The following is a 26814-nucleotide window of genomic DNA, read 5'->3' as shown; positions in this document are numbered from 1 at the left end:
GAAGTTTTTGATGTGATAATTATTTGCGAGTTATTCCCCTTTCTGTATTTATTTTGTGCAGACATTGAGAGAACGAACTTGCAAGGACTAAAGACAGCCTTCCAAATAGTCGTTTTATCTTCCATATATGGAAATAAAATCTTTTTTATGTAATGCAATGATCGACAATAGTGATAGTCTTTATTTTTACGCATTTAAAGGGGCATGGTCACGATTTTGTTCAAATTCTATTTTTATGTTTTTATTATTTACAATGCTTAAGAAAATCATTTCTAACGATCAACCAAAGTTTGAGTGTCAGTCGTAGAGTTATAAGCAAGATACAGAGCTCGCAATTCTTTGTCATGTAAACATAGCTTGTGCCCTGTTTTTGTTTACATAGGTTCAATATACCAGTAAAAAACCTTTTTCCAGCTTATTTATCTATCTTTTTATTTTTATTTTAAGCATATATAAGCAGTTCCTAACGTTTAACACATTCATTTTAGGTTTAAAACTGGAATTTTTACTTCAACGTTCAAAATGTAAACGGCTCTGTAACTCGCTTATAACTCAACAAATGACACTCAAATTTCGGTTGCCTATTAAAAATGCCTTTCTGAAGCATTGTAAAAATAAAAACCGGAAAAATAATTTTTGACCAAAATCGTGACCATGCCCCTTTAAGGAGTGTTGAACTTCATACAGTATTAATATCATAACTAAATAATAGTTCAAACTATAAATATTTGTTTGATTTCTTCAAATTATCAAGATAAAATTTGAAATAAAAAAGAAATGATCAATTTTCATGACTCACTAGTTCTAGAGTACTGTTACTTTAGCTTCCCAATTTTCAGCGCAGACCAAACTTTTAGATAGTTGGTGTACTACGATATATTCATGATGTTTTAAAAACATATTTAAACAATATTTTGATATTTCTATGGATATATTTTGGCATATTTAGCTTACATTTCATAGAAGTTAAGAAAAAATGAACCCCAGTTTAGGCCTTAAATTAGCTTATTTCATGCTATATCTCAATTTTTTTTTTAGATGTGATTCCTAGTTGTTTTACTTTTAAATGAGACATTATATTAAATGTATGTTTATTGCTTAAATATGTTATATAACTTATATTAGTGGTCCTAACTTCACCAAACTCTAATGGATGGTGCGTCTTATGATACTGATGCACCTGACAGGCATGAATGCTGAATCTGAACTAAAGGGTTCGGAAGCTGGAGGAGGTTTAGTTTTTTGGAACAGGTCACATGTTTTGTACAAAATAGCTTGCATAGTTGATTAAACTATAATATAAATGAATCACAGATGTAGCTTTAGATGCTGAGCCTGATCTCCAAAATTAAGGATGCTAAAAAAAGTTTCCTACCTCACTCAAACCTGCTAGATAGATAGATGCGTTTGTTGTTAAATGATATAACATGATTCCTATGATAATGTATTGTATATTATGATACACGATAGTATTTTATGATATGATACACTTTTTTTATATGATACAATTTTTTATATAAGTAAGGTAAATAGTTATATGATCCAATTTGATATTGAATAACTTTCTTTGTATATTATGATATGATATTGTATCATGATATTGTAATGTATAGAATTGTCTATTATAATACAATATTTTATGATATAATATTGTATTATATATTTTTATCACATAATATTGTTTCATATGATATGATAGTATATACTATTGTATTATATGATACAATATTGTATTAAATATTATATCGTTTCATATGATACGATGTTGTATAATTTAATAAAGGTATATATGATATATTATTTTACCTCATGAAATTGTATTATATGATATTGTAATATACAATATTGTATCATACGATGCAATATTGTATAATATGATATTGTATTATATAATTTATTACTATATCACATAATATTGTATCATATGATATGATATAATATAATTTATTAAACGATATTTTATGATATAATATCATATAATTTATCAAATATGATTTTTTATCTCATACGTGTGGTGTATATTACCCGTGTGATAAACCTTTGCTATATCAAACGGGTGATGCTATATCAAATACTTCCGGTCCGAACTATTTTTGACACAGCCCCTCGCTTCAACGCTTCAGTGACCTATATGTTTTTACAAAGATCGAGTACTTTCAACATAACTATATTTACTACAAAAATTGATATAAAAGGGATTTTGTCAAAGATTTAAATTACAAATATGAAGGAAAACACATAACTGCGTCGCATAGGCGTCGGAAATGGGGGGGGGTGTATTGTGAATTAAGGCGGGGGGGGGGGGGGCTTATACATAACCGTAACCACAATTTTGAAAGTTATACACAACCGTAACCACAGATTTTTGATGAGTTTAGCCCCCTTCCAACTTTCAATTTGCTTTGTGATTTTTATAAAACTGCAAACTACGTTAACTATCAAGGAGTTCATCCTGACGACGCGACGAAAACAGAGCGCTCTGGTTGTGTTTATATACAAGAACTTACCGAAATAATGTTTCATAAGAAGTTTATTCCACCACCAGTAAGCATCTTTATTCACTTTAATTTCGAATCATAAGGCTAGTGTCTGTTTTATAGAACATCAACAACTGTTCCTCGTTCGAGTCAATTCAAACTAACGAGCATTCGCAACTTCGTGTAACGTTATGTCAACAAACTTGATTACTCAAGTCTTCTCTTCGGAATTTCCATTTAATCAAGTGAATAAGCTCCAAGAAAAATTATTTAGAGCTAAAAAATTATTTTAAGGTTTATTTCAGTGAAACTTTACATTTAAACGGTTAGATTTATCTCAGGAATGACGTACTAAATTGTATTGCGCAAGGTCACAATAGCCGCATAACACAACGTTGCATCATCGTTTTTAATCTTTGAAAAAAAAAACAAAACAATTCGGGTCACACAAGGGACTGTCTCAAAAGCTTCATAATATAAATCAAATTGTATGAGATAAATAGAACATCTATGATTGTGTGATTTTATATTTGCTTTATCCAACTCGTTGAAATGGTTATATTCGCTCGGCAAGCCTCGCGAATATATACACCATTTCAACTCGTTGGATAAAGCAAATATAAAATCACACAATATAGATATCCTCTATATATCATACAATATCATACTATGTTATACAATATAGTTTTAAATGTTACAATATTGGGATGTATTAATGTATTATGTGATCTATATATATATGTGATCAAATACAATAATAAATAACAGGATACAATGTCATATCATATGTTACTAATAGAATCATTCATTATCACGAATGTGGGATAGTGAAATTCCACTGAGGGGACAAGATTCACGGTCTAGGACGAGGCTTTGCCGAGTCCTAGACCGTGAATCTTGACCCCGAGGAAAGCCTCGTCCTAGACCGTGAATCTTGACCCCGAGGTGGAATTTCACTATCCCACTTCAGTATGTAATGAATGATTATTTTTCTCGCATTATTTTACATAAAAAACGATCTTTGACAACTTTCTCTTGGCGTTTAAAGTGTAATTTCGGTTTATCCTGCCGCGCTTTACAAATAGTGCAAGTGAAGAAGAGAGCATACGACAATATTTTCCATGAAAATATGATTGAATTGTAGTCAACTAATCAAAATAATGACGTATAGATTAGCAAATTACATCATTTGTCATTTTCTTGCAGCATACGATGTTTGTTTACATTTTACAGCGGCGTAGTAATACACAGAGTAAGACAGAGAAATCTCACACTGCTGTCTCACACTGGACAAACATATCTCTGGTGATAATGCGAGAAAATATCATATTGCATCATTATTTATTACAGTATTATATATTTTAAGTACATAGGATGCAATATCATAATTTTTATCATTGTATCGATAAACATTGTATATTATAATTTCGTATGAAATGAACATATGATTTTTTTTTTACAATTTTTTAACATATGATACACGATATTGTGTCAAAACAGTATCCATGAATAGCCAAGATCATTAACTATGATTTTCATATAATATGATAAAAATGGTCTCATAAAGGTGATACCTCATAAAGTGATACCTCGTCTTGGTGAGCTTTGTAATCTGTAATTACCTATGTTTTGGTGATTATATGGCCATGAAAAACACAATAATTTTGAAAGATAATGTAGAGGACCAAATTGACAAACGAGAAAGAAAAACATTTAGAGCTATTGACTATTGATCACATCTTTATTATTAAAAATGACAAATTCAGTTCATCAATCATTTGAAATTCATATTACATGACATTGTGAATTCAACATGACAACATTAGAAATGGAAGTGAAATATTACGTATATTCAACATAACTTTAAATCTAAAATTACTAGAAAAATATCAAATAAATCCTTCTAATACTACCAGTTTGCAAATCAACTATACAATAGAAGTTAGATCTCTTCATTGGTAGATTGACATCCTTCTCATTCCGTCATCATCATTTTCACGAATTCTGAAAAAAAAATTAAAACATCAATCGTTTTACTAGTATATTACAGAAAATGTTCCCAATTTGTACCATAAACTTTTCAAGAAGATGGGGAAGTAAGATGGCACAAATGCCAATTGGTTTCATCGATATCACAATTTCAAATGTTATATTTTCTATTTAAATATATTTGATAGATTTATAATTCAAGTTTGCAAAAGCATCATTTCTAACTGAATTAAGTTTTGAATATTTTACCAAGCGATTAGAAAATAAAATAATGCCTCAAGTTTTGGTTGTATCAAACCCACAACCTAAAACGCCTATTTTTTATTTGATTACCTATATGTCTGTTGTTCAAACTACTGTGCCATTTCAGTCACAACATAGTGCGTTATTTAAATGCTGTATGCGACTTTGGCTGCGAATTAAGGGACTTGCCTTATTTTCTAAGACGTTCAATTGATGGGATACACAATTTTATTATACATGTACATGTATTTTAAAACTTTTGAGACGCCATCTTTAGTTAAATTGAGTTCAGTGAATCTCTTATTGTCCTGCAACCCTCAAAGAAGGTACATGTAGCTGTCCAATAAGTTTACACTTATTAGACGGCTCAACATCCTCTAACATTTTTGGTACAAAAATGACCAATGTGCGGGGATTTCAAAATATGCTCATCTTTGCGCATGTTTTTTTTTCTCTCGATACAATGTGGACTTGAAGGGCCAATGCAGAAAAATATTTTCCAAGCAATGAGCATTTTTAAAGGTTACAAATTGATGTTATAAATGAATTGGATTCACTTCGGTTTAATTAACAAACCATCGTAGTTGACTTGTCCATCACCGTCTATATTTGCCTCTCTGATCATTTCTTCGACCTCATAATCAGTGATTTTATCACCTGCATTCTGTATTCAGCGGCGGTGATGAAACCGTTTCCGTCTCTATCGAACACAAAGAAAGCTCCCCGAATTTCCGTCATTTTCTCATCCATCATCGTGAGGAATTCTTGGAGATCAATAGTTCCATTGCCTTTTGAAAACATTAGAACGCTGCTTATTACAATTTATGAAGATATTTGGTGTAAACGATTTTAAAAATAGTTTACCATCTGAGTCGATTTTATCAATCACGTTTTGATTCAGTCCTAGGGATTTCATCACTGCACTCAGTTCTTTGGTTTTTATGGTTCCATCTCCCTCCTTGTCAAAAAGACTGAATACCTCTTTGAATTCTAAAGAACAAATTGTAACTGTCTTTGTAATGTAAAATTTTATATACAGTACTTTGCATGACTAAAGGTGTTAATTGCTTTTAGCCCAGAAATTTTTGAATCTGTAACAAAAAAGCTTCAAGTACGCAAGTAATATGTGTTGATAACTGAAAAAAAAATAGTCAGTAGTGACTAAAAGCATACAGTTTCATGATATTTTTATCATTATATGAAAATTTCGCTGACAATATTTTATGTGCAATCTCCAGAGTACGTACCATATTCCTCGTACTGAAATGATATATCTAAAAAACCCTGTGTTATGGTTTGTTAAAGGGACGTGAGCAAACGCCCTATGAAATGAATAAAACTTAACTTGAATTGGCTAGATCGGGATTGTCAGGAATTGTCTAAACACAATTAGATTTCTAATATGCAAATGCAAGAGAAAAGAGTACTAGTATATTCATGTGAGCTTATTAGTATTTATGTCATATTCAACAATAGTTATAGACCCCCTCCCTGAGAGGAAAACCCCAAACCAACAAAATAACATAATCGTTATGTCAACACATAAGATAAATCATAGCTATTTGTTACTCAGCTGCTCTGTGAAAATTCAAATCGCGTTGATAATATTTTCAGTACTTCCAGTACTTTGATTGAGTACAAGCTGTGTTTTGGGCATGTATATACTTCCTTTGAAATGCGAATAAATAAATTTTAACTGATTATATTGTTATTTGTTGTTCTAAAGAAATGCAGGAGAAGAATTTTGAAGTGAGCTCTTCAGTAATTTGCAAGCTACACTCACTTCCTGAGAACCCAAACCAACAGATGAACATTAACAGGATAACAACACGTAAGATTAACGTACCAGCTATTTGTTCTTCCGTTAGATGCTTTGTAAGATGCTTTGTCTGTGAAAATTCAAACCGCGTTATCAATATTTCATAGAAAAATCCATAGCTTAAAACAAACAATAGAAAATACCAAATGACAGTGTTGTGTAAGGCAATATTCGTAGTAATTCAAATAATCTCATTAAAAATGTAGATAATCCCTCCCATGTCTTTGACTTTTTAAAAAAAATACGTTAGTTTGATGTAAAATAACGACTACTTCAGTCTTGATGAATTTTAACTCATCATTTCGTACGCTTCCTTACCTTGTCTAGCACATGAGATAATGTTTATTTATAGAACTGACTAACGTCATGAATGATTAAAAAGATTGAAATTTAAATAGAGTTTTTTTTAGTCCACTTTTTGTCAACTTCATTGTTTACATTTTGTGTAATGTATTATATACTTGTATTGGGAGTGGGCGGTCTAAGTTTTTTTTAATTCGGGCCAAATCCTAGTTGTAATTTTTGCAATCATGTAGCATTGGTGCCAAAACCTTTTGTCGCAGCAACGATTTATCTTAAATCTAACTATATAAAAGTTAATTATCAAGGACTTTCCCCTCCCCACTTGTTTGAGACCAAGTGAAAAATTGAATTTCAAAGATATACGTGTACTACGCCCCCCCCCCCCCCCAATCCATTAGGACTTTCATGTTTTGGGGAATTTGCCAGCTATCAGCTATTTGTTCGTCCGTAAGATGCTTTGTAAGATACTTTGTCTGTGAAAATTCAAACCGCGTTATCAATATTTTATAGAAAAATCCATAGCTTAAAACAAACAATAGAAAGTACCAAATGACAGTGTTGTGTAAGGCAATATTCGTTGTAATTCAAATAATCTCATTAAAAAATGAAGATAATCACTCCCATTTCTTTGACTTTTTAAAAAATACGTTGGTTTGATGTAAATAACGACTACTTCAGTCTTGATGAATTTTAACTCTCATTTCGTACGCTTCCTTCCCTTTTCTAGTATATGAGATAATGTTTATTTATAGAACTGACTAACTTCATGAACGATTTTACTTTTGAAAAAAAGATTGAAATTTAAATAGAGTTTTTTGAGTCCACTTTTTGTCAACTTCATTGTTTATGTTTTGTGTAATGTATTATATACTTGTATTGGGAGTGGGCGGTCTAAGTTTTTTTTTAATTCGGGCCAAATCCTAGTTGTAATTTTTGCAGGCACGTAGCATTGGCGCCAAAACCTTTTGTCGCAGCAACGATTTATCTTAAATTTACTTATATTACAGTTAATTATCAAGGACTTCCCCCTCCCCACTTGTTTGAGACCAAGTGAAAAATTGAATTTCAAAGATATACGTGTACTACGCCCCCCCCCCCCCCTCCATTAGGACTTGCATGTTTTGGGGAATTTGCCTTGACTATTAATCACATCTGTATTGTTAAAATTGACAAATTCAATACTTCAATCATTTAGAATTCACATGACATGACATTGTGAATTCAAAATGACAACATTAGAAATGGAAGTGAAATATTCTCTATATGCAACATAACTTGCAAAATAAGTTTAAATCTAAAATTACTAAAAAATAAAGTAAAAACGACTTTCAGTTTATTATAAATAGTTTTAATACGATCAGTTTGTACACCAACTATACGTAAAGAAAATATCTCTCCATTTGGTAGATTTGCATCCTTCTCATTTATTCATCATCATTCGCACGAACTCTGAATAAAAAAATAAAACATCGTTGCATATTAGAAAACAACGTCACCAATGTGTATCATAAACTTTTTAAGAAGATGGGGGAATAAGATGGCGCAAATGCCCATTAGTTTAATCGTAGATTACAAATTCAAATCTAATTTTTCTATTTAAAAATAGTTGATAACTTTTAATACAAGTTTGCTAAAGCATAATTTATAAGTAGATACAGTTTGAATATTTTAACAAACGATAAGAAAGAAGTTACTGCCTCATGTGATACATGCAATTGCATGTAACCCACGACCGAAAATGCCTGGTTCTATGATTATCTATATGTTTGGTGCTCTAACCACTGCGCCATTTCAGTCACTACAAAGTTCATTATTTAAATTCTATATGCGACTTTTGCCGCTTTAGGGACTCTTTTTAAAACGTTCAATTGTTGGGATACAAAATGTTATTTTGAATGCATAGTGGGTCCTCACTCCACGTTTTTGTTCGTTTGGACTTAAGTTAAACTACATGTATGATAAAGATACGGAGCACAGACCCACACTATAAAATGAAAGACATTAAAGTTAAAAAAAACTATTTGATTATTTGAAGATTTTCAAGTATTTAACACATTTATGGGTTACAGTCGGTGTTGTTAAATATATTTTGATCGAGTTTTTAAAACAAATTAGCATCCTTGTTGATATTTTTATTTTACAGTATCTCATCTTCTTAATATAGACATTTTACACTTATCCACCTCCATTTTCTTTGTTAAAAGATAATTTTAAATTTCATCTGATTGCAGAAACAATCGGATATATTTGAACAACAAACCATCGTAGTTGACTTGTCCATCGCCGTCTATATCTGCCTCTCTGATCATTTCGTTCACCTCCTCATCAGTAAGTTTTTCTCCTAAATTTGTCATCACGTGGCGTAATTCAGCGGCACTGATAAAACCGTTTCCGTCTTTATCGAACACTCGGAAAGCTTCCCGAAGTTCCTCTTCCGAATCGCATTCTTTCGTCTGTTTAGCCATCATTGTGATGAATTCTGGGAAATCGATGGTTCCATTGCCTTTAGAAAACAGTAGATTGCTGTTCATGACACTTTTTTGAGTATATCTATTTTGTGTTAACGATTTCGAAATAATTTACCATCAGCATCGATTTCATTAATCATGTCTTGAAGCTCTGCCTCTGTAGGATTTTGTCCTAGGGATCTCATAACTGTACCCAGTTCTTTGGTTGTGATGGTTCCATCTCCATCCTTGTCAAAAAGGCTGAAAGCCTCTTTGAATTCTAAAGAACAAATTGTAACTTTCTTTGTAATGTAAATTTTCTATACAGTACTCTGTATGAATAAAGATGTAATATGTTTTTAACATAGAAAACTGTAACCAAAAAAGCTTTATATACGCATATTATATTTGTTGATGGCTGACAAAAATATACATTGTGACCAAAAGCATACAGTTTTATAATATTTTTATTATTATATGTAAATTCGCGCTGAAAAACTACGCAATCGCCAGAGTACCATACTGAAATGAATTCTTTTGTTAATGTTCAAGGGACGTGAGCATACTTTCCAAGAAATGAATACAACTTAATTTAAATTGGTTAGATCAGAATTCGGTTTTGTCAATAGTAGTATGAACACAATTTGACTACTAAAACATACAGGTGAAAACAGTATGTATTTCTATTAGCTTTACAGTTATTATGTCATATTTGATAAGAGTTATACACCACCCCCTTGAGAGAGAAAAAAAAATCCAAACCAACACGATAGCATAAATAGCAACACATAAAATAACGTACCAGCTATTTGCTCCTCAGTTAACTGCTCTGTCTGTGAAATATCAAATCGCGTTAATAATATTTTATGGAAATTAAAACAAACAATAAAAAGCATTATCTGGGGTTGTTACGACAACCTTCATCGTAATTTCAAGAATCTCATTAAAAAAGAAAAAGTTGATCACTTTGATTTTCATTGACTTTTCTTAAAAATATGTTCGTTTGATGTAACAAGTATCTAATGACACTTAACTCACCATTTCGTAGGCTTCCTTCCTCTGTCTAGTGTACGAGGTTGACGTGTTTGTTTATAGAACACTAACGTTGTGAATGAATATGTTTTCTTTGAAAAAAAAAGGATTGAAATGTAAATACAGTTTTTGATTCCACTGTTTGTCAACGTGAATGTTTACATTTTGTGTATGCTTTTATCAAACCATAACAGAAAGAATTGGATTCAAGACAGGTTTTAAATCTTCTGTTGATTTGTTCAATTGCTTACCCTTTAGTCCTTTAGTAAGTCGCAAGAAAACTGACAACTCAATTGACGCCATCGTCTTCATCATCATCGACCTTTCATCATCATTAAGTCTTTTTTTCTTGCAGAAGTCGACCGTTAATCTTATATCTGCAAGACTACATTTCCTCATGGATACAATGTACCTTTAATTCGTAGGTTGGTCTGCAGTATCTGCTACCACGCCTCTTGTACCTATTTTTCTTATTAGTAACACTTTTTATTCTACCATTAGGACGTTGTTGCTTTATTTTAATTTCATAAAAATAGGACATTGGCCAGTTCAGCTCAGAAAAATTTGAGACGTGTTTGTTCCCATGCAAGACATGCGGCTAATGACTTCTCTCTTAGCCTCTCTTTGGACGTCTGGTGCGTTTATGTGATTCTTTAAGCTTAAGACGGATGCGGATTGTATGAGAAACTATAAAATAACACGGTCATTGAAAACTTCTTTGCCGTTAAGGCGGCTTTGAATTCTCTCTAAATGGCCTATCTGTCTATTTTTTTCTGTAGTACTGTTAAAATGACTGGTCAGTTACAAAAAAAATTATTGTATGTGTATTAAATGATTTTCACACTGTCTTATTTATCAGAGTAGTCACTAAGACGTTTAGTTAAGTGTATAAAACCATGCAAAGTAAGGTTAAAATTAAGTTTAAAAAATAACTATAACGTTTACATACATAGAAATAGGAAAACGCTTCAAAATATATGCTAAAAATTATTAATTGCAGACATTTGCAGGTGGTATTCATTTTTCTACTTAAAAAAAAACCATTGTAAAGATTTTAAATCAAACATTAATTTAAATCTTACCAGTAGAATTAAACCCTGGTATTGAAAAGCATTTTAACCAATTAAATAAGTGTAAGTTACCACATCATGTATTATTTATTGTGCCCTATCCAGATATTTAAAAAAGGTGTATATCGTCTCTTATAAAATATGGTAATAGTTTACTGAAACATTTTCTAAACATTGACTCAGAGACTTTAAATGAAATTTGTACGTAATAAGTGTAAATGATGTCAATCATGTATTAAGTTTAACAAACGGCATGTTCATCTGGTAAAGCGGATGAACAGGAAGTAGTGTCTGGAAAAAGATTCACTGTTCTCACTTCAAATTCTTTCAAAGTTTTTAAGTTTTTTGTCATATTGTAAATTGAGGTGGATGTAAATACACAATTTACGATATGTTAACTAGTTGTCATATTGTAATTTTTTTTATCAACATCTACCCAATAGATTCAAAATTTACAATATGACAGATGTCTCATGTTTGAGACTAAGGAACTGAATGAGAAAGAATAAGAAAGATAAGTGACAGCGGAGTCGTTTTGGGAAGGTAGACGCCACTTTTCCCCTGGTCTATGGTGGGTTTACAATGCTAGGTAATCTTAAAATCGAGTTCTTCAAAGAGGGTTGGGCTGGGGCAATGTTAAAAATATAGTAAAACACGGTATTTTGCTCCAGTTCCTTCTAACTTATTATACCCTTTTATGCCTATTTTACATGTAATGCTTGACATTTTTATTTATAACATGTCTGTAAAGTGATTGTTGTTTTGTAGACCGTTATTTTTATACTTCTTAAGATTATTCACATTGTGATTCATTGATAACCACCCTTACTACGTTCTCAGTTGAAAATCGAAAGGATGTCTTTGTAAAATATGTTAACCATTCCGTATGCTCATTCTAGCGACATGTCGCATTGCGGCATTTAAATTCAATTGTTTTGTTTATTTGTTTGGTTGTACATTATAAGATTTCATTGATCTGAAAAAATCAAATTCTTTGCTGCTAAGAAAATGATGTCTAGAATGACATAATCTGACATTTGGAAGGCAGAATTGCCTCGATGTTTAATGAACATTAAACATTTAAGAAGTAATTTTCAATGTTTTAATTATTCCAATTTATTTATTTTTCGTATTTAATACGGAAATCATTAAGAGCGGTGTAACCTTGAATTAAATATGTTTAACAGTTTAATAGAATGAAATCAAGGGACAATCATGATGCATAGTGTATTTTACTTGTTGTCAGTTCATGTTCTCCTATAAACACGTATGTCTTTAACACAATATGCATGGGAATTGTTTATACATTTTATTCATGTACCTAATTGCCTTAATAAGCTGTGAAGCTTAACGTATTAGAGAAATTGAAACAGAATTCATTGTAATCAACACTGTTGACAACAACAGGTTCCACCTTAATTCAATGTTGATTAGTTAATTTCTTGTATCTCATAATTTCCAAAATGAAGGATTATCTCAAATCAAGTAAGCAGCCTTTATTCATGGCAATTTAAAATTCTGAAAGTCATTGTCAGAGAGCATTGGGTATCCTGAGTTGTGTTAAGATAAAACTGTCATAAAATAAAACTTTCACGGGCTTGAATAATAAGAAAACCATTATTTTCTATAATCCGTCATTAAATCGTGAAGGAGGTCTTAACTATGGCCCCTCTGTCCGAGACGTTAAACCATGAGTAAACACTGCTATGGTGATATGTCGCATTGCGGCCAGTTTCTGACTATCCCAGAGAGAGAGAGAGAGAGAGAGAGAGAGAGAGAGAGAGAGAGAGAGAGAGAGAGAGAGACAGAGAGAGAGAGAGAGAGAGACAGAGAGAGAGAGAGAGAGAGAGAGAGAGAGAAAGTATTGATGACTAAGACCAATGTCGTGCACATTTATAATAAAGATATACATAGACTTGTTTAAAGTTAATTAAACAAGTGTAGGTTTGTTTAATTTCAGTTATTAAACTACGATGAATTTTCAAGAACATAAATCTTATCTTGCATGCTTTGTTCTCGATGTTATTGCCCCTAAAACAAAAATGCACTTTACTTCGTTAGGTCGGAAGAAATTCTTTTCTGGGTAAATTGATTTAAACCTCATTCTTCGATCTCCTAGAACCTATGAACGTTACATAATGGCATAAAGCTGAATCTTTTTATCTTATCTTACAATATTGATCTTTCTGCTTTTTAGGATTAATTACCCCAGACTTGATCTTTTATCTAGGTTTTCTATAGTAACAAAGGGACTGTTATACAAAATATTTCAACTTTATCGAAACTAAATAATTTCTCTTTTCGACAATTCCCTTTTCATTGATCCATGATACCAAATTCTGATAAAATATTTTCCAACAGGTTTTATTCAACATAAATAATAAAATGTTCATATAAAATATATGTATGTGTCAGATCATTAATATTCAATGTTCCAAAACGAATGTATAATGTCTCACTAGGTATACACGGTATAAAAACGATCTCATTTCTGTGTTTGATTTCACTTTCAGCACATTGATGTAGAAGATCTGGCCTTGAGTGGAAGTCGATGTACTGCTCTGTTTAGGTGAAACAATCCCATTTACTTACTGGTCATCATTCGAACAAATTCTACAATGTAAAATTGGCGCATATTTAAAATTTAAACTAGGAAACATCAGCTAGTGAGTAATATATAACTATTTCTTGAACCAAAATCACTTTTGGTATCGTGTCACAACATGACAATCGTAAGAGAATGGCAATTTCATTACCTTCGTAGTTGACTTGTCCATCACCGTCTAAATCAGCCTCTCTGATCATTTCGTCGACCTCCTCATCGGTAAGTTTTTCTCCTAAATTTGTCATCACGTGACGTAATTCAGCGGCGCTGATGAAACCGTTTCCGTCTTTATCGAACACACGGAAAGCTTCCCGAAGTTCCTCTTCAGAATCGGAATCCTTCATTTTCTTAGCCATCATGGTGAGGAATTCTGGGAAATCGATGGTTCCGTTTCCTGTTAATGCAAATATTTAGATAAGTAAAATACATGTATCTTTGAATATTGGTGGTTAATGGCTCTACGTTTTTATTCATGAAAGTGGTCGACAGCGGAAGTGAAGAACAGAACATAAACTCATATTTTTCACTTACCATCAGCATCAACTTCGTTAATCATGTCTTGAAGCTCTGCCTCTGTAGGATTCTGTCCTAGGGATCTCATAACTGTACCCAGTTCTTTAGTTGTGATGGTGCCATCTCCATCCTTGTCAAAAAGGCTGAAAGCCTCTTTAAATTCTGAAATATACAGAGAAAATGATATCAGTTTAAAGAATTTCAAAGTCGAGCATATGTTTTAGAAGTTTTAATGGTTCTTTCGACAAGACAATTTTTCCCTTCTTACTTACCAGCAATTTGTTCTTCTGTGAGTTGATCGGCCTGAAAAAAAGAAACAATTATTAATCCAATGTTTTTTATTTCTTTGAAAATTTGATAGAAATTCACATGTAATCATTAAGAAAAATACATGTTTTCACTCAATAAACCTAATGTTTCACGAAGTCATATGAGTGTTTAGATTAACGAATCAATTGTGTTTGCCTTGAAAATGTGTGATGATAATGATACTAGAACACCAATAGTAACCTATCCGGCAATCGGGTGTTGATAAGCAATATTACATGAATGAAAGAAACTCCATTGATTTGGGAAGAAACGGTAATAAAACATTTTTAAAATCTCAAAATGGAACATCATAATGGAATTTTTGAATATTGAATGCGTTTTTTTTAAAACTTACATTTTACAAACTTACACTAAGACAGCCGTCCATATCTGTAAGCATTATTTAATCCTGTCACTACACGCCTTAGCAGTACCCACCACTGTACATACATGTACACCTACATTCCCATGTATTATACATTTCCGCCCATTTAATATATCCTTCATCACTTCCCTTAACAATTTAATCAATCTAATCAATGTTTGTCTCAAGTCACCTCAAATTCATCTTTATCTGTTTCGATACAAAACAGGCATGAAAACTATTGTAACGATATTATATAGGTTCTAACTACAGCTTATGTCTCGTTATCTAAAAGTTAGTTTAAAAAAAATGAAAAAAAATGATAAATAACTCTACTGAGAAGTAACAACGGTAGAGTAAAAATGATATCATAGACAACACTACAATAAAACCAAATCAGCGTTCTGTCCTAGTTAGATTTGCCTTAATATTCTACTAACATTAACAGATATACTGCAAATGACTATTTACACATTTTTCAATCTTCTGGAAAGGAGGGATGGTGGCATCCAATATTTCACTATTTTTATTAATGAAACGAATTAAAAAATTAATTTTGAAAAAAAAAAAACCAATTTGTTTGTGAGAGAGAGGGTATAGAGCTGCACTTACCATGGTAGTTGTCGTCTGGTGTGTTCTGATCAGTTCGGTTGACTGGCTAGCTTAGGTGTGGGTGAATCGGTTTAACAGTGAAACGGGTCACTGCAAGTCTTTGCCAAACAAAGCGGCCCAGATTTTAGATTTAATCAAATGTTTAATCTAGATATGGATTCGAATGAATAGAACATGGAAAGGGCCTGTTATGTCGATGTATTTCGTTCCGATTTATCACGACTGTATGAGAAAGAATCAACGACTGAAAAAGTTGGATTTTTATGATGCAATAAACAATCCGGAAGAAGATATGCCAATTATGTAATAAATACCTGAATTTACATTCACATTGTCATCGTGTTGGATAGATATTGTTTTTGTTTTTTTTTTTGGTTTTTTTTTTTACAAAATAAATATCAGATTGTTTAGTTCTTAAAAAGCAGAGAGTTTATTTTTATCCCTTTTTGTGATTCAAAAGCGAAACTGATAAAGGGCAATTATCAGATTAAGTTCATTGCATCTGAAAGAATTGAAGTCAGTAGCTATAGAATACGAATTCCTTGACAATATGACGCAGTGCGACACTCATTAAATATCGGGCTCCTCGGCATGTTTCGACCCAGATTGTTAATAGGATGTAGACAGTCGTTTAGTGAGAAAGAGAAGTACATAGCATTCATTAATACACTCACAATGATCTTAATGAAGTATAGATCTCCTACTGAGCCAATATTATAAACTGGATTTGTGTTAATTACCGATACATACAATTAAATCAATTAATAGTCATTCATGTCAACACTTACTGTAGTCAATCGCATATAATTATGTAATTGAAAATGTATAAGAAATATTTGGGCTAAAGATTGGTTGGTGATTATATTTTTTTTTCATTTAAATTCTGATTTCAAGGCATACCCTGACAAATAAAGTCATGTTGTTTGATTTTCATATGATACTTCTTGACTATTTTTTTTTTATTTACAAGCTCCCGAAGGTTCACTCTGGGCTGTGGATACCAAGAATATCTTTGTTAAAGTACAAGTGACAATAGGGCTAAAACACTAAACTAAACAGGATTGAAGAAAAGGGAAGAGGGTTTAAGAATAATGGAAGGCTTTCGGTCAGGGCAGCCGGTTTATGATAAGACGCTATGGAGATTTGTCGCATTGCGGATTTTGTTTGGTACAACATGTCGCATTGCGGCGAAAGTTAAAGGTACTGGTGGGTCATTGCACAGGTAAACAAATCGGAGAGGCGCAAAAATAGCAAACTTGCTTCAACATTCAGGCGTTTGAATTCTGTCGAACATGATTTAATCAACTGGAATGAAGGGATTCAATATTCCTTCTGAATTATTTCGGCTGACTCGTTCAGTCTGTTATTGCTTATTATGCAACAGTGTCTCTTTAACGAATAAAAAAGAATAATAAACTCTTTAACAAAGGGCTGAACTTTGTCATGATTGTGTGCAAACTGAAATTGATATGTATTGGCCTTGCGCTCTTGACTTCGCGCGTTAGTAGAACAAATGCAGTGCTATGTTTTTTTTCTTTTACACAAAACTATGTTGCGTTATGTACAATGCCTATTCATAAGTCAAAAATGTACTTGTTTATTAAAAAACTGTCCGTAATACTTTTGAGAATTACACCTTCTCTTTTGAAGGAATATGATCTTGACTGCGCCCCGAGTTGCCCGACTCCAAAATAATAAATCCTAGTTGAATTTGTAGGATTAAATAAAAAATTCCCACCCTATGAACTTCCTACAGCGGTGCAAACAAACCTGCTTTTTGTACACTTCAATTATACTTGGTTGATTTTAAATATTTTACACTTTTCATCTACCTTAAATTTCACCATAAAGACTCGATAAGTACCTGCGAATATAGTCTTAACCTAGAATTAAATGACTGAATTAATATAATACTTTTATTTGTTAGTACTATTTAAAAAAAAAATTAAAAGAACATTTTACCACTGTGCAATCCTATATTACATCAAATTTGATATATCATTTCAAAGAAAGACAGAGCAAGCATATATATGGAGTATCTTTACATGCAAGCATACTTTTTGAATTGAATAATTAGAGATAGTTGTAAATCAAAACCGTGTATATACCCCCCCCCCCCCCCTGCATTGAGTAAATTTGAAAAAAAAAATCAAATGGTATATCAGTTATATTGAACTTTGACATGAAAACCATGCGAGCCATACCAGATACACTCAGCGCTGTCAATATCCGTATGAAATTCTGAAATATTGTAAAGGTAATGTCTTTTTAGCTGACAACATATGGTTTACCGAGCAACAGCTATCTAGAATTATCTATTGATAGGGGCAAGCTATTCTTCAATAAAGTATAATCTATCTAATCTGAATTGAAACGAGAATCACAGCGGTATAAGTTCATTTAACATTTATACCAAATACGCATTCCTGTTTAATCGAAATACCGTGTACATGTAAATTGATTTTTATTTTTCTAAAAAATCATAATTGTCCTGAATAAATCTTTTTAATGAAACACAAACCTTTTCATATTCGTTACCAATTTGTAATTAATAAATGGAAACTACTAGTATATACTATTTATATATTTCTATGAAATCACATACATTTTGCTGTAAGACGTACGTCTTCTGTTATATAAAAAAATTGTAATGTATTTTGTCGATACTTTTTGGCATCTAATAAGCATATCGAAATAAATATCTGAATGTGAATTAATCTAATGATTTATTTAGTAGTGGATAACGAGATTACGTTGTTATATACCATTTTATTGACATTTTACAGGAAAATTTACAGAGTTGCCATGGTTAAAATTTGATTTTTAAAAATTCAGAGATTTTGTTTACCAAACAGTAAACCATTCCGCATGGAATAATTTTCCCCATGGCATGATCGCGATTTTGGGCAAATTATATTTTCTATTTTTATTGTTCATGTTTTGCGTCACCCAAAGTCGTGCCTTTTTGTTTACATTGTTTCAAGATACCGGTACGATTTTTTTAAAACTTATTTTTTCTTTACCTGCTCATTCGTTATGAACATTAATGGACAGTTCCTAGTGTGTGTTGCATTCATTTTATGTCTAAACCTGGAGTTTTCTTGTTAACATTCGAGATAGAAACAAAAAACATGACCAGAGTTTTGTTTACATAACAAAGAACTATGAGCTTTGTATCTCGCTTATAACTCGACGACTGCTACTCAAATTTTGGTTGACTATTAGAAATGCCTTACCTAAGCATTGTAAACATTAAAAACGGAAAATTTTTTTTTTGACCAAATCGTGACCATGGCATGCCTGTTCAGCTAGTTGAAGACAATGAAGTTTTATCAGACACAAAGACGTGGGAAAATGAAAAATAATTACGCCCATTTTCTTGCATTCATGTATTCGATGAAAGACAAAAACAATAATCAATTATAAGATATTTTTTTACATCGTATATCTTGCCTATTTATGTATATAACAATAACTTACAATCAATATATATTTGATAACACACCATTGCAGTTTTATGAGACTTTTAAATCCATTTGTCTTCAAAAGTTTATTGACATCTTTAAAAAAATATATCAGTATTATTATACAACCTTAAACGCATAAAATTAACATTCTCTCAAATGAACTTCCTCTTGTAATCACCACTCTTTAGGTTTGTTATAACACCGACATGTATTTCTAAAATAAAATATCCGAATTTAGGAAAGCTTCATTCAACGCCAATCAGCTTGAGATGTCGACTGAAGAGAGATAACTCGTATGATTTCTTGTCAAACCTTTGCTGTCAACAACTTGACAAAATCTACAACAAAATTATACAAAGTACTTGTAGAAATTTACATCTTTAAGAAATATCGTAAGAATAATAAATCCAAAATTTATTGGATACCTGTATTATAATTATATCAACGTTTTTGCTTTGGAATTGCCAAAAGCATCACTATCCAAATCGGGGTTTTAGAATCGCCAGTTCAGGGACGCTAGAACCAAAAGAAGATTCCGTAAAAAGAAAACAACCAAATCGATTACCTTCATAACACAGGTCTCCGTCACCCTTAGTATCAAACTGAGTCATAAGTTCAAAAGCGTGCCCCTCGTCAAAAGATGGCTCAAACTCCGACATAAATTCACACAGAGCCTGCTTTGTCACTCGCCCTGTTCCAGATTTATCAAGAATGCGAAACACCTCGCGAAACTCCAGATCCTTTTCGTCTTTTTTACTGAATATGGATTTGTGACTGTTCATTACGGAAACAAATTCCTCCAGTGTTATAAGACCGTCCCCTAAATAATGAAAATATACATTTCATAAAACACGCTGTCGATTAAAGACCAATATGCTTAGAGTTTGCACGATTATTTTAAGGATGTACCTTTTTTGTCCAATTCAGCAACTACATCCTGTAGCTCTCCCTCTGTTGACAGCATGTCGTAAGAGCGTAAGACATTTCGAACATCATCAGACGACAAGTATCCATCCCCGTCCCTGTCAAACTTGTCGAAGATCAATTTGTAGTCTTGAACATCAGAGAAATAGTCAAACAATCAAGTCACGTGCATTTATAAAAAAAAAATTCTCGGAAAAAGTTATAAAAACTAAGAATGTAAAATTTTATAAATCATAGAAAATGCACCTCTGTAATTTTAGTATAAAAAGTATGTTTCACGGCAAAAATTATCAGGTGTTAAAAATAAACATTTGAAACTGTTACAAAGGGCAAATAAAAATTGTGAAGGCAACGTCGCTCTGTATTATATTGTATTCACAAAAGTGAATACCATCACTAACATTATTTTATTTAATCACTTTGCGATGCTTTATTTCAATTGATTTAAATCTATGTTGTTATGCAACTCCCAAAGACGATATATTTTTCCTCATTGAACCTTGTGCGTGTGTTTTACTGCTTATTCAGTGGATGTTTACCCTCCATCGTCTTAACACAAATCCATGTGTAACTTTTGTCATACTTCTTGCATTCTCGTGCATTTTTTCAATTTTAATCGTTGCTTTCTCTTATGGAATCCACAATGTTATAAATTTTCGCTGACGTATATCTATATTTTGTAAATGATTATTTGACTAATTGTTAAATAATGGATACCAACTAACGATATCAGAATTAGATATTAAAAACTTTTACTTAGTATTATTGAACAACGTTTCGTTGTAATGAAAGAAGTTTTCAAACCTTCCCAGACTGGTGTTGCCTCTTTCAGATTTTCGTCTTGTGATATTGATGTATGAACTGTCCTGGATGGAACATTTGCATTAACTGCATTGTCAACTTCCGGACACTCTTCACTTCCGGTCTCTGAAGTCGAATCAGACTTCATATCCAATGCCAAATCACTGTTTGCTTCTAAATTTGAGTCTACTTCACATTCAACAACTATTTTCTTCTCCATTTTGGAAGTTGATCAAAAATCCGATCGGTCAAAGTAAAAGAATTAAAAGTCTGGAAAAATCAAACTAATTTAAATGACTGACACGCATTCGCTTCATCGGAAACGAACGTTCTTTTAAATTCACTCAATAGTAAAGTCTTTTTTTGCAATTTCAATTTCTTATGAACTTACACAAGATTTTAACTTTTAGAGTATTCTCTGCTTTAATTATGCAGTTTAAAAAGCAAGTCAATTAGTGGCAACAAGATCGCAACGGAATACGTTAAATTGTAAACGAAGAACCTGATCTTGCAAACAATTTGATCATCTATCTGTCCTCAGAAGTATATTGCCTTCCTGACGACTAACTGTTCCTCGCCCTCTTGGATCGGAACCCCAAACCCGGAACTGGTCGCATATAATAATGAGGTTTTTCGTTTTGAGAGCCGTAATAATGATTAAATAGTTGCACCTGTGTCATGCTCTGCTGTATATACTTAACTTAGAATTAGTTTATCTTCATATTGTATGTTTGTATCGACATTTTGTTTTGTTATTTTAATCCCATTTCTCTATAATTGCTAACGTGTATGTCTATAAATTTATTCTATTCATTTGAAATTATCTTAATTTTGAAGAAATAACGTATTATTGAATGAATAAACGAGTAAAATATGTCTGGTAGGAAGACACTAACATAGGAGGTGATACAAAATAATCTCAAAGTACTACCTGACGTTAAGGAAACAATATTCAATAACGAAGCTACTCATACAGTCTGCTGTATTGTTAATAGAGTAACACTGCCTGGATTGTATGCTAAGCTAATAATTCTTTATTATATAATATTTACTGTAGGAATTAATATTTATAATTTTTTGCGCTACAAATTTGTTAACTCGGTTAATGATAACTTAACGTGTCCAATTTTTTGGGGTAAAACTTAACGGACGAGATATTCAATGTACTTTTTAAGGTGTAATTCGAAGACAGAGAGATCTGCATGAATCTATTTTCAGGGATGTAAAATTTAGCTGGAAACTCGACATTTTCATGGAAATCTCAGATCATAGAGGCCATGATTTAGATTATTTAAGGAAGGGGAAATAATTGGAGCAAAACTGAAGTGATCTTTTGCAGGCAGATTTAAATTACTAAACTAAATACACTTAGCCTGGACAGATACCTCATCGGTTGACTTAAAATCAACAACATACAGTATTCAATTACGAAAAAGAAAAAACCAACTTTGAAAATACAAAGCTGGTACATGTATTTGAATATTTTTCATGCAGATAATTTGTTGCATCGTTTATTTCCCGCTAATACGTACACTGTTAATCAGATGTATTTTGAACAATGTGGACCAACAGAACTTAATTTCATCTACAAGTTTTTCAAACTGTGAGATGATATGCTCCCAGATTGTGACCAATTTTCCTACTTTTACATGAATATTATTTAAGATTACAATAGTTACTTAGATTTTATATGTCGGTTAAACAAATTCATTAAACCAAAATTAGGTTAAATGTTCTAAATTGCTATGGCGGGTAGAAAATTCCAAAATATCCCATTAAACATACCGATTCTGGGCCTTTTCGTTGTCATAAAGTGTTGTCATTATCGGAGAAGTCATTTCTAGAGCTTTTACAGGAGAAAATGGCCCTTCACATCGTTTACTCATCTGTCTTTCGTGATTACAGACCAAGACGTTATCTTTTCTTTGATAAGTTTGTTGATCCAGTAAATCATGACAATATTTCAGAAAGATGCTGAGAAATACAAGCATGGTTTTATACTGAAAATGACTAATAATTCAAATGACAGCTTTTCATTTCGTGATGTTTTGGAATATAAAGTTCAGACTGCTTTGTGGACATTTCTTTCTCCGTTTCTGATACTAATCGGAACTGTTGGTAGTCTTTTGTCTGTGGTTGTTCTGAATCAGCACAGACTTTGTAGGTTTAGATCACCCACTTTCACTTATCTTAAATATCTTGCTCTTGGAGACATTTTGCTGTTAAACGGCTGTCTTTTTCCAGACTGGATTCACTATGCGTTCAACGTTAATATTCGAAGCTATTCTGTTGGCTGCAAAATACACACGTTTCTTGTCTACTTGTCCACAGACTTCAGCAACTGGATCTTGGTAGCAGTTACCGTTGACCGCTGTATAGCTGTCTGTCGTCCGTTAAAAGCAAGATCTTACGACCATTTTCGAATATGTAAAGTTACAGTTGTGTCTATCTTCATTGTAATGACAGCTCTGAATTTACATTTATTTTGGAATATGGAATCTACCGATGAGGAAGAACCCTGTAATGAAGCGAACCACTTTACATTGCATGTTTGGCCGTGGATTGATTTCTCCGTCTTCTGTGTTCTACCATTTCTGATTATGTTCGTCTGTAATGTCTTGCTTTTAAAGGCTATTGCAAAATCCAGAAGGAAAGCAATCTCATTTGGAGATTCAAGAATCTCTTTTGCAGCCAGTTCAAGAGAGGCGAATACGTTTGAAAGGAGGTCCTCGCACCTAACGAGAATGCTTCTCACTGTAAGTTCCGTATTTCTTGGCTTGACTTTTCCAATTATTATTGTTGAGCTACCTCGATCTATTTTCGTCAATGATACCTCTGAGGCAAAGGTATTTGCCAAATACAAACTGGCTTGGACTGTAGGGAACATGCTCCAATACGTGAACAGTGCTGGACATTTCTTTATGTATTTTCTGACTTGTCCATCATTTCGAGATGAACTGAGGTGTATTTTTTGCAGTTGTAAAAGACATTCTATGAAACCTCGTGGTCGGATAAGCACCGTTTCTTTGTCTCCCCTCTCGTAGGTGATCGTCAAAATAGAATGGAGGTAATACATAAGTCGAAATGGTATTTGTTGTGCATTTATTTATATTTAATTTCAAAATTCATACATGTCATATAAAAGTAATACATGGATTAAAGGTTCATTGGATTGTTTCCTTTTCTTTTTCGTGGAATGAAAGTGAGAATGAAAATTTATCGAAGTAGAAGATCCTTTCGGCTGATAACAAGTCTCACAAACTCTGTAAAATACATGTAGAGTCAACAATTAATTATGAATACAAATATAAACACAAAAAAAAAACCGCTGCAAAGAGGAAAAAAGTAGACATATCGCGCAATCCTATATTCGTACTGCCAAATTTGCTTTTAGATACTAATATACAAGATGTGGTTTTCCCCCGAGGACGAATCCCTATCCCAATCAAGTATGTTGTTTTATCTCGATTAGGTATTGATTAATGATAATTAATGCATTTAAATCATGAGCTAGTAGATATGGCCTGAAATTTGTGTATATTTGAGAGGCACTAAATGTATCCAAAATGTTTGCCAAACTTAAAAAGTTTTTCTGCTTCCCTTTTCAAAGATTGATAATTTTTAAAAATGTTGGCTGACAAAAAGACAAATAAATCGATGGACAATCTTTGGAGCATGATACGTCACCTTCAAAGTTGATTTTTCCATCGCCATCAATGTCAATCTCACTAATCATTCCGTTAATCTCCTCCTCCGTCATTTTAGCGCCCATGTTCGTCATCACAGTTCTAAGTTCATGTGCACTGATGTATCCACTTCTATCGGCGTCAAAGGCGCGAAACGCCTCCGTTAACTCGGCCTCCTTGTCACTGTGTCGAATCTGTTTGGACATCACCAAAACAAAATCTTCAAACGATATTTCTCCTTTCCCTGTCAATCAGAAAAAGATTGAAGAGTCAGAATATTTTGTTTCTTTTTACTAAAAACAGAAACATATCACATATTGTATTCAAAATATACGAATGAACTTAAAATGGATATTTTTGAAAAGTACTACTGTATCATGTGATATTTAGGTATATTCTACATCATTAAAGAAAAAAAGGGTGTTTTTACTTATCAAGAATGACAAAAAATATTATACTAGTTAAAAAAAAACTTTGTCTGGACGATGTCTGAGTTGAAATAAATTCTAACAAACCTGCAGGATCCACTAAACGAATCACTTCTCTCAGGTCTTTAGACGATGGCTCTCTTCCGCAGGTCTTCAACACACGCTCCAGGGTTTCGATACTGAGAACATCAGACCCGTCCTCGGTAAACAAATCAAACACAGCTCTAAACTCTTCAAAGAAACGATTAATAAATATAATGAATACAATAGCTAAGACGGAAAACGATGATTATTTTATAGATCAATTGTCGCAAACTTCAGATAAAATGTTTTGATACATATCATTCGTGAAATGAAGATGCTAAAGGTTTTTACCATCGATCTGCTCATCGCTTAGATCTTCCATGCCCACGATACAAACTATACGTCAGTTATGTTAAAATCTTCCATTAAAATAAATCCATCTGTAACGCAAATAATGAGTATTCTATATTCATTCCTAATCGAATTCTCAAGTACACGAGATTCAACATAAACCTAACAATAAAGCAACATCACCCAGGTGTAAACAATTTGTTTAAATTTTCAAACAAATCCAACTTTACGACACAACTACCTTCTGACTATAGTTTTTATTCTCTCGATAACTTTTAAGAACATTTTTCCAGGTCATCATTTCCTTTGTGAGAAAATGGTGTCATTTAAACAAAGTCGCTTTTACTTTTTGGGTCGAGAGATTGTATATGTTAATCCTAGCATTCAGACAGAAATAATTGTTTTATTAAGTAAACAGAATGTATCAAATTCTTTAACTTCTCTCCGACATAGCTTTCTTTTACTCATTGTTGATCTCTAGAATAAACATGTTGCATTGTTCGTAATACATTCTTTTTTTCAATATTTTCATAACGATTTTGATGATCAGAAAGTTAATAATATACATTGAACTATAAAAACGGTTTGCGAAAAGGGTCAAAATGCCTAGTTATTGATTTGTACATTAAGCTGACGAAAAGCGTATATAAACTTGACCCAAGAGAGATAAAAGTGTTATGCTTAAGATATTAACGAAAAATTACCTTCATTATAATATAAGATTTGTATAAAATGCAACAAAAACACTTTACCTTGCTGTTAAATCTTGCAACCAAGTAGGCGCTTCATTAATTCCCCAGCTGAGTGGTGCTACCACACATCTTAGATCATAATCACGCAAATTGCCAACTTTTTAACCATAGCATTTGATTACCGAATTGTCAAACATTGGTATATTTGTATTCTTGGTAATATGTTAATTTATCTATAGAGACAAAGATTCAACACCGATAAGAGACAGAAATTTAAAGAGACAAGGCAGATTGTAAATAAAGATTCTGCATTGTATATGTGTCAGTAGATAATCAGTTCCCAGTATGTTTGCAAGCGCTCCAAAGTGATTGCATCTACGTGTTGTTCTTTTTTGTGTGTTTTCTTTTGGGTGGGGGTTGAGGGTGGAAATGCATATTCTTAGAAACGGTGAAAAGTGTACTGATATTTACATCCCGACCAATTTAAATCTTAAAAAAATTACAACAGTATTTAATTCTTCTACGCCTACTGGTCTTTAAAATCAAAAATATTCAATGAAGCATTTTATACCATTACAATTTTTCATTTTCATATACTCTTCCATGGTAGCTGAATTATTCGCTTCCAGAGGACAACTGAGTACATGTATATGATAAT

General features: G+C 32.3%; 4 protein-coding genes and 1 non-coding gene across 7 annotated transcripts; all 5 read right to left on the bottom strand.

Moving 5' to 3' along the window:
- Positions 1 to 4199: 4199 nt before the first annotated feature.
- Positions 4200 to 6839, bottom strand: LOC105334745 (calmodulin). Its single transcript, XM_066089216.1, is given in 5 exon segments — positions 4200 to 4481; positions 5286 to 5378; positions 5381 to 5497; positions 5574 to 5699; positions 6556 to 6839. Coding segments are annotated over 4 exon segments (291 nt in total). The 5' UTR covers positions 5626 to 5699; positions 6556 to 6839; the 3' UTR covers positions 4200 to 4452.
- A 1339-nt stretch (positions 6840 to 8178) lies between these two features.
- On the bottom strand, positions 8179 to 10421 carry LOC105334732 (calmodulin). The gene is made up of 5 exons (XR_010715191.1): positions 10317 to 10421; positions 10081 to 10111; positions 9415 to 9558; positions 9092 to 9334; positions 8179 to 8280 (listed from the first exon to the last, which is right to left on the bottom strand). It is a non-coding gene; the product is annotated as a calmodulin (transcript).
- Positions 10422 to 13725: 3304 nt separating this feature from the next.
- LOC105334733 (calmodulin) lies at positions 13726 to 15911 on the bottom strand. Of its 2 annotated transcripts, none has more exons than XM_011438286.4 (5): positions 15784 to 15911; positions 14771 to 14801; positions 14517 to 14660; positions 14137 to 14379; positions 13726 to 13993 (listed from the first exon to the last, which is right to left on the bottom strand). In XM_011438286.4, exons 1-5 carry the CDS (start codon positions 15784 to 15786, stop codon positions 13965 to 13967), a joined length of 450 nt encoding a protein of 149 aa, XP_011436588.1. In that variant the 5' UTR covers positions 15787 to 15911; the 3' UTR covers positions 13726 to 13964. The 2 variants fall into 2 exon arrangements, with proteins under 2 accessions (XP_011436588.1, XP_019925477.2); XM_020069918.3 differs by lacking the exon at positions 15784 to 15911 and adding an exon at positions 15178 to 15210.
- Positions 15912 to 18554: 2643 nt separating this feature from the next.
- Positions 18555 to 23955, bottom strand: LOC105334730 (calmodulin-like protein 3). 2 transcript variants are annotated; one of them, XM_066089213.1, is made up of 5 exons: positions 22761 to 23955; positions 20979 to 21101; positions 20160 to 20303; positions 19816 to 20070; positions 18555 to 19588 (listed from the first exon to the last, which is right to left on the bottom strand). In XM_066089213.1, the coding sequence occupies exons 1-5, from the start codon at positions 22783 to 22785 to the stop codon at positions 19557 to 19559; spliced, it is 579 nt and encodes a 192-aa protein (XP_065945285.1). In that variant the 5' UTR covers positions 22786 to 23955; the 3' UTR covers positions 18555 to 19556. The 2 variants fall into 2 exon arrangements, with proteins under 2 accessions (XP_065945285.1, XP_019925475.3); XM_020069916.3 differs by lacking the exon at positions 22761 to 23955 and having other exon boundaries at positions 20979 to 21369.
- Positions 23956 to 24060: 105 nt separating this feature from the next.
- Positions 24061 to 26366, bottom strand: LOC136276645 (uncharacterized). The gene is made up of 5 exons (XM_066089214.1): positions 26217 to 26366; positions 25465 to 25553; positions 25177 to 25320; positions 24663 to 24905; positions 24061 to 24238 (listed from the first exon to the last, which is right to left on the bottom strand). Exons 2-5 carry the CDS (start codon positions 25493 to 25495, stop codon positions 24192 to 24194), a joined length of 465 nt encoding a protein of 154 aa, XP_065945286.1. The 5' UTR covers positions 25496 to 25553; positions 26217 to 26366; the 3' UTR covers positions 24061 to 24191.
- Positions 26367 to 26814: the final 448 nt, after the last annotated feature.

This window comes from Magallana gigas, chromosome 6 (genome assembly GCF_963853765.1).
Source record: "Magallana gigas chromosome 6, xbMagGiga1.1, whole genome shotgun sequence".
NCBI lineage: Eukaryota > Metazoa > Mollusca > Bivalvia > Ostreida > Ostreidae > Magallana > Magallana gigas.
This window is presented reverse-complemented; position numbering and strand designations above follow the sequence as displayed.

Excerpts from the sequence above, each read along its gene's own strand:
- LOC105334730 (XM_020069916.3), bottom strand. The coding sequence starts at position 21,195 with ATGGAGAAGAAAATAGTTGTTGAATGTGAAGTAGACTCAAATTTAGAA. Across the intron at positions 20,071-20,159 it reads TGCTGAATTGGACAAAAAAG|GGGACGGTCTTATAACACTG; the intron begins GTACATCCTTAA and ends TTCATTATTTAG. Across the intron at positions 19,589-19,815 it reads CGGAGACCTGTGTTATGAAG|ATTTTGTCAAGTTGTTGACA; the intron begins GTAATCGATTTG and ends ATTTTGTTGTAG.
- LOC105334733 (XM_020069918.3), bottom strand. The coding sequence starts at position 15,207 with ATGCTTACAGATATGGACGGCTGTCTTAGT. Across the intron at positions 14,802-15,177 it reads ATATGGACGGCTGTCTTAGT|GCCGATCAACTCACAGAAGA; the intron begins GTAAGTTTGTAA and ends TCTTTTTTTCAG. Across the intron at positions 13,994-14,136 it reads TGGACAAGTCAACTACGAAG|AATTTGTTCGAATGATGACC; the intron begins GTAATGAAATTG and ends TTTACATTGTAG.
- LOC136276645 (XM_066089214.1), bottom strand. The coding sequence starts at position 25,495 with ATGGAAGATCTAAGCGATGAGCAGATCGATG. Across the intron at positions 24,906-25,176 it reads TCGTTTAGTGGATCCTGCAG|GGAAAGGAGAAATATCGTTT; the intron begins GTTTGTTAGAAT and ends TCTGATTGACAG. Across the intron at positions 24,239-24,662 it reads TGGAAAAATCAACTTTGAAG|AGTTTGTGAGACTTGTTATC; the intron begins GTGACGTATCAT and ends TGTATTTTACAG.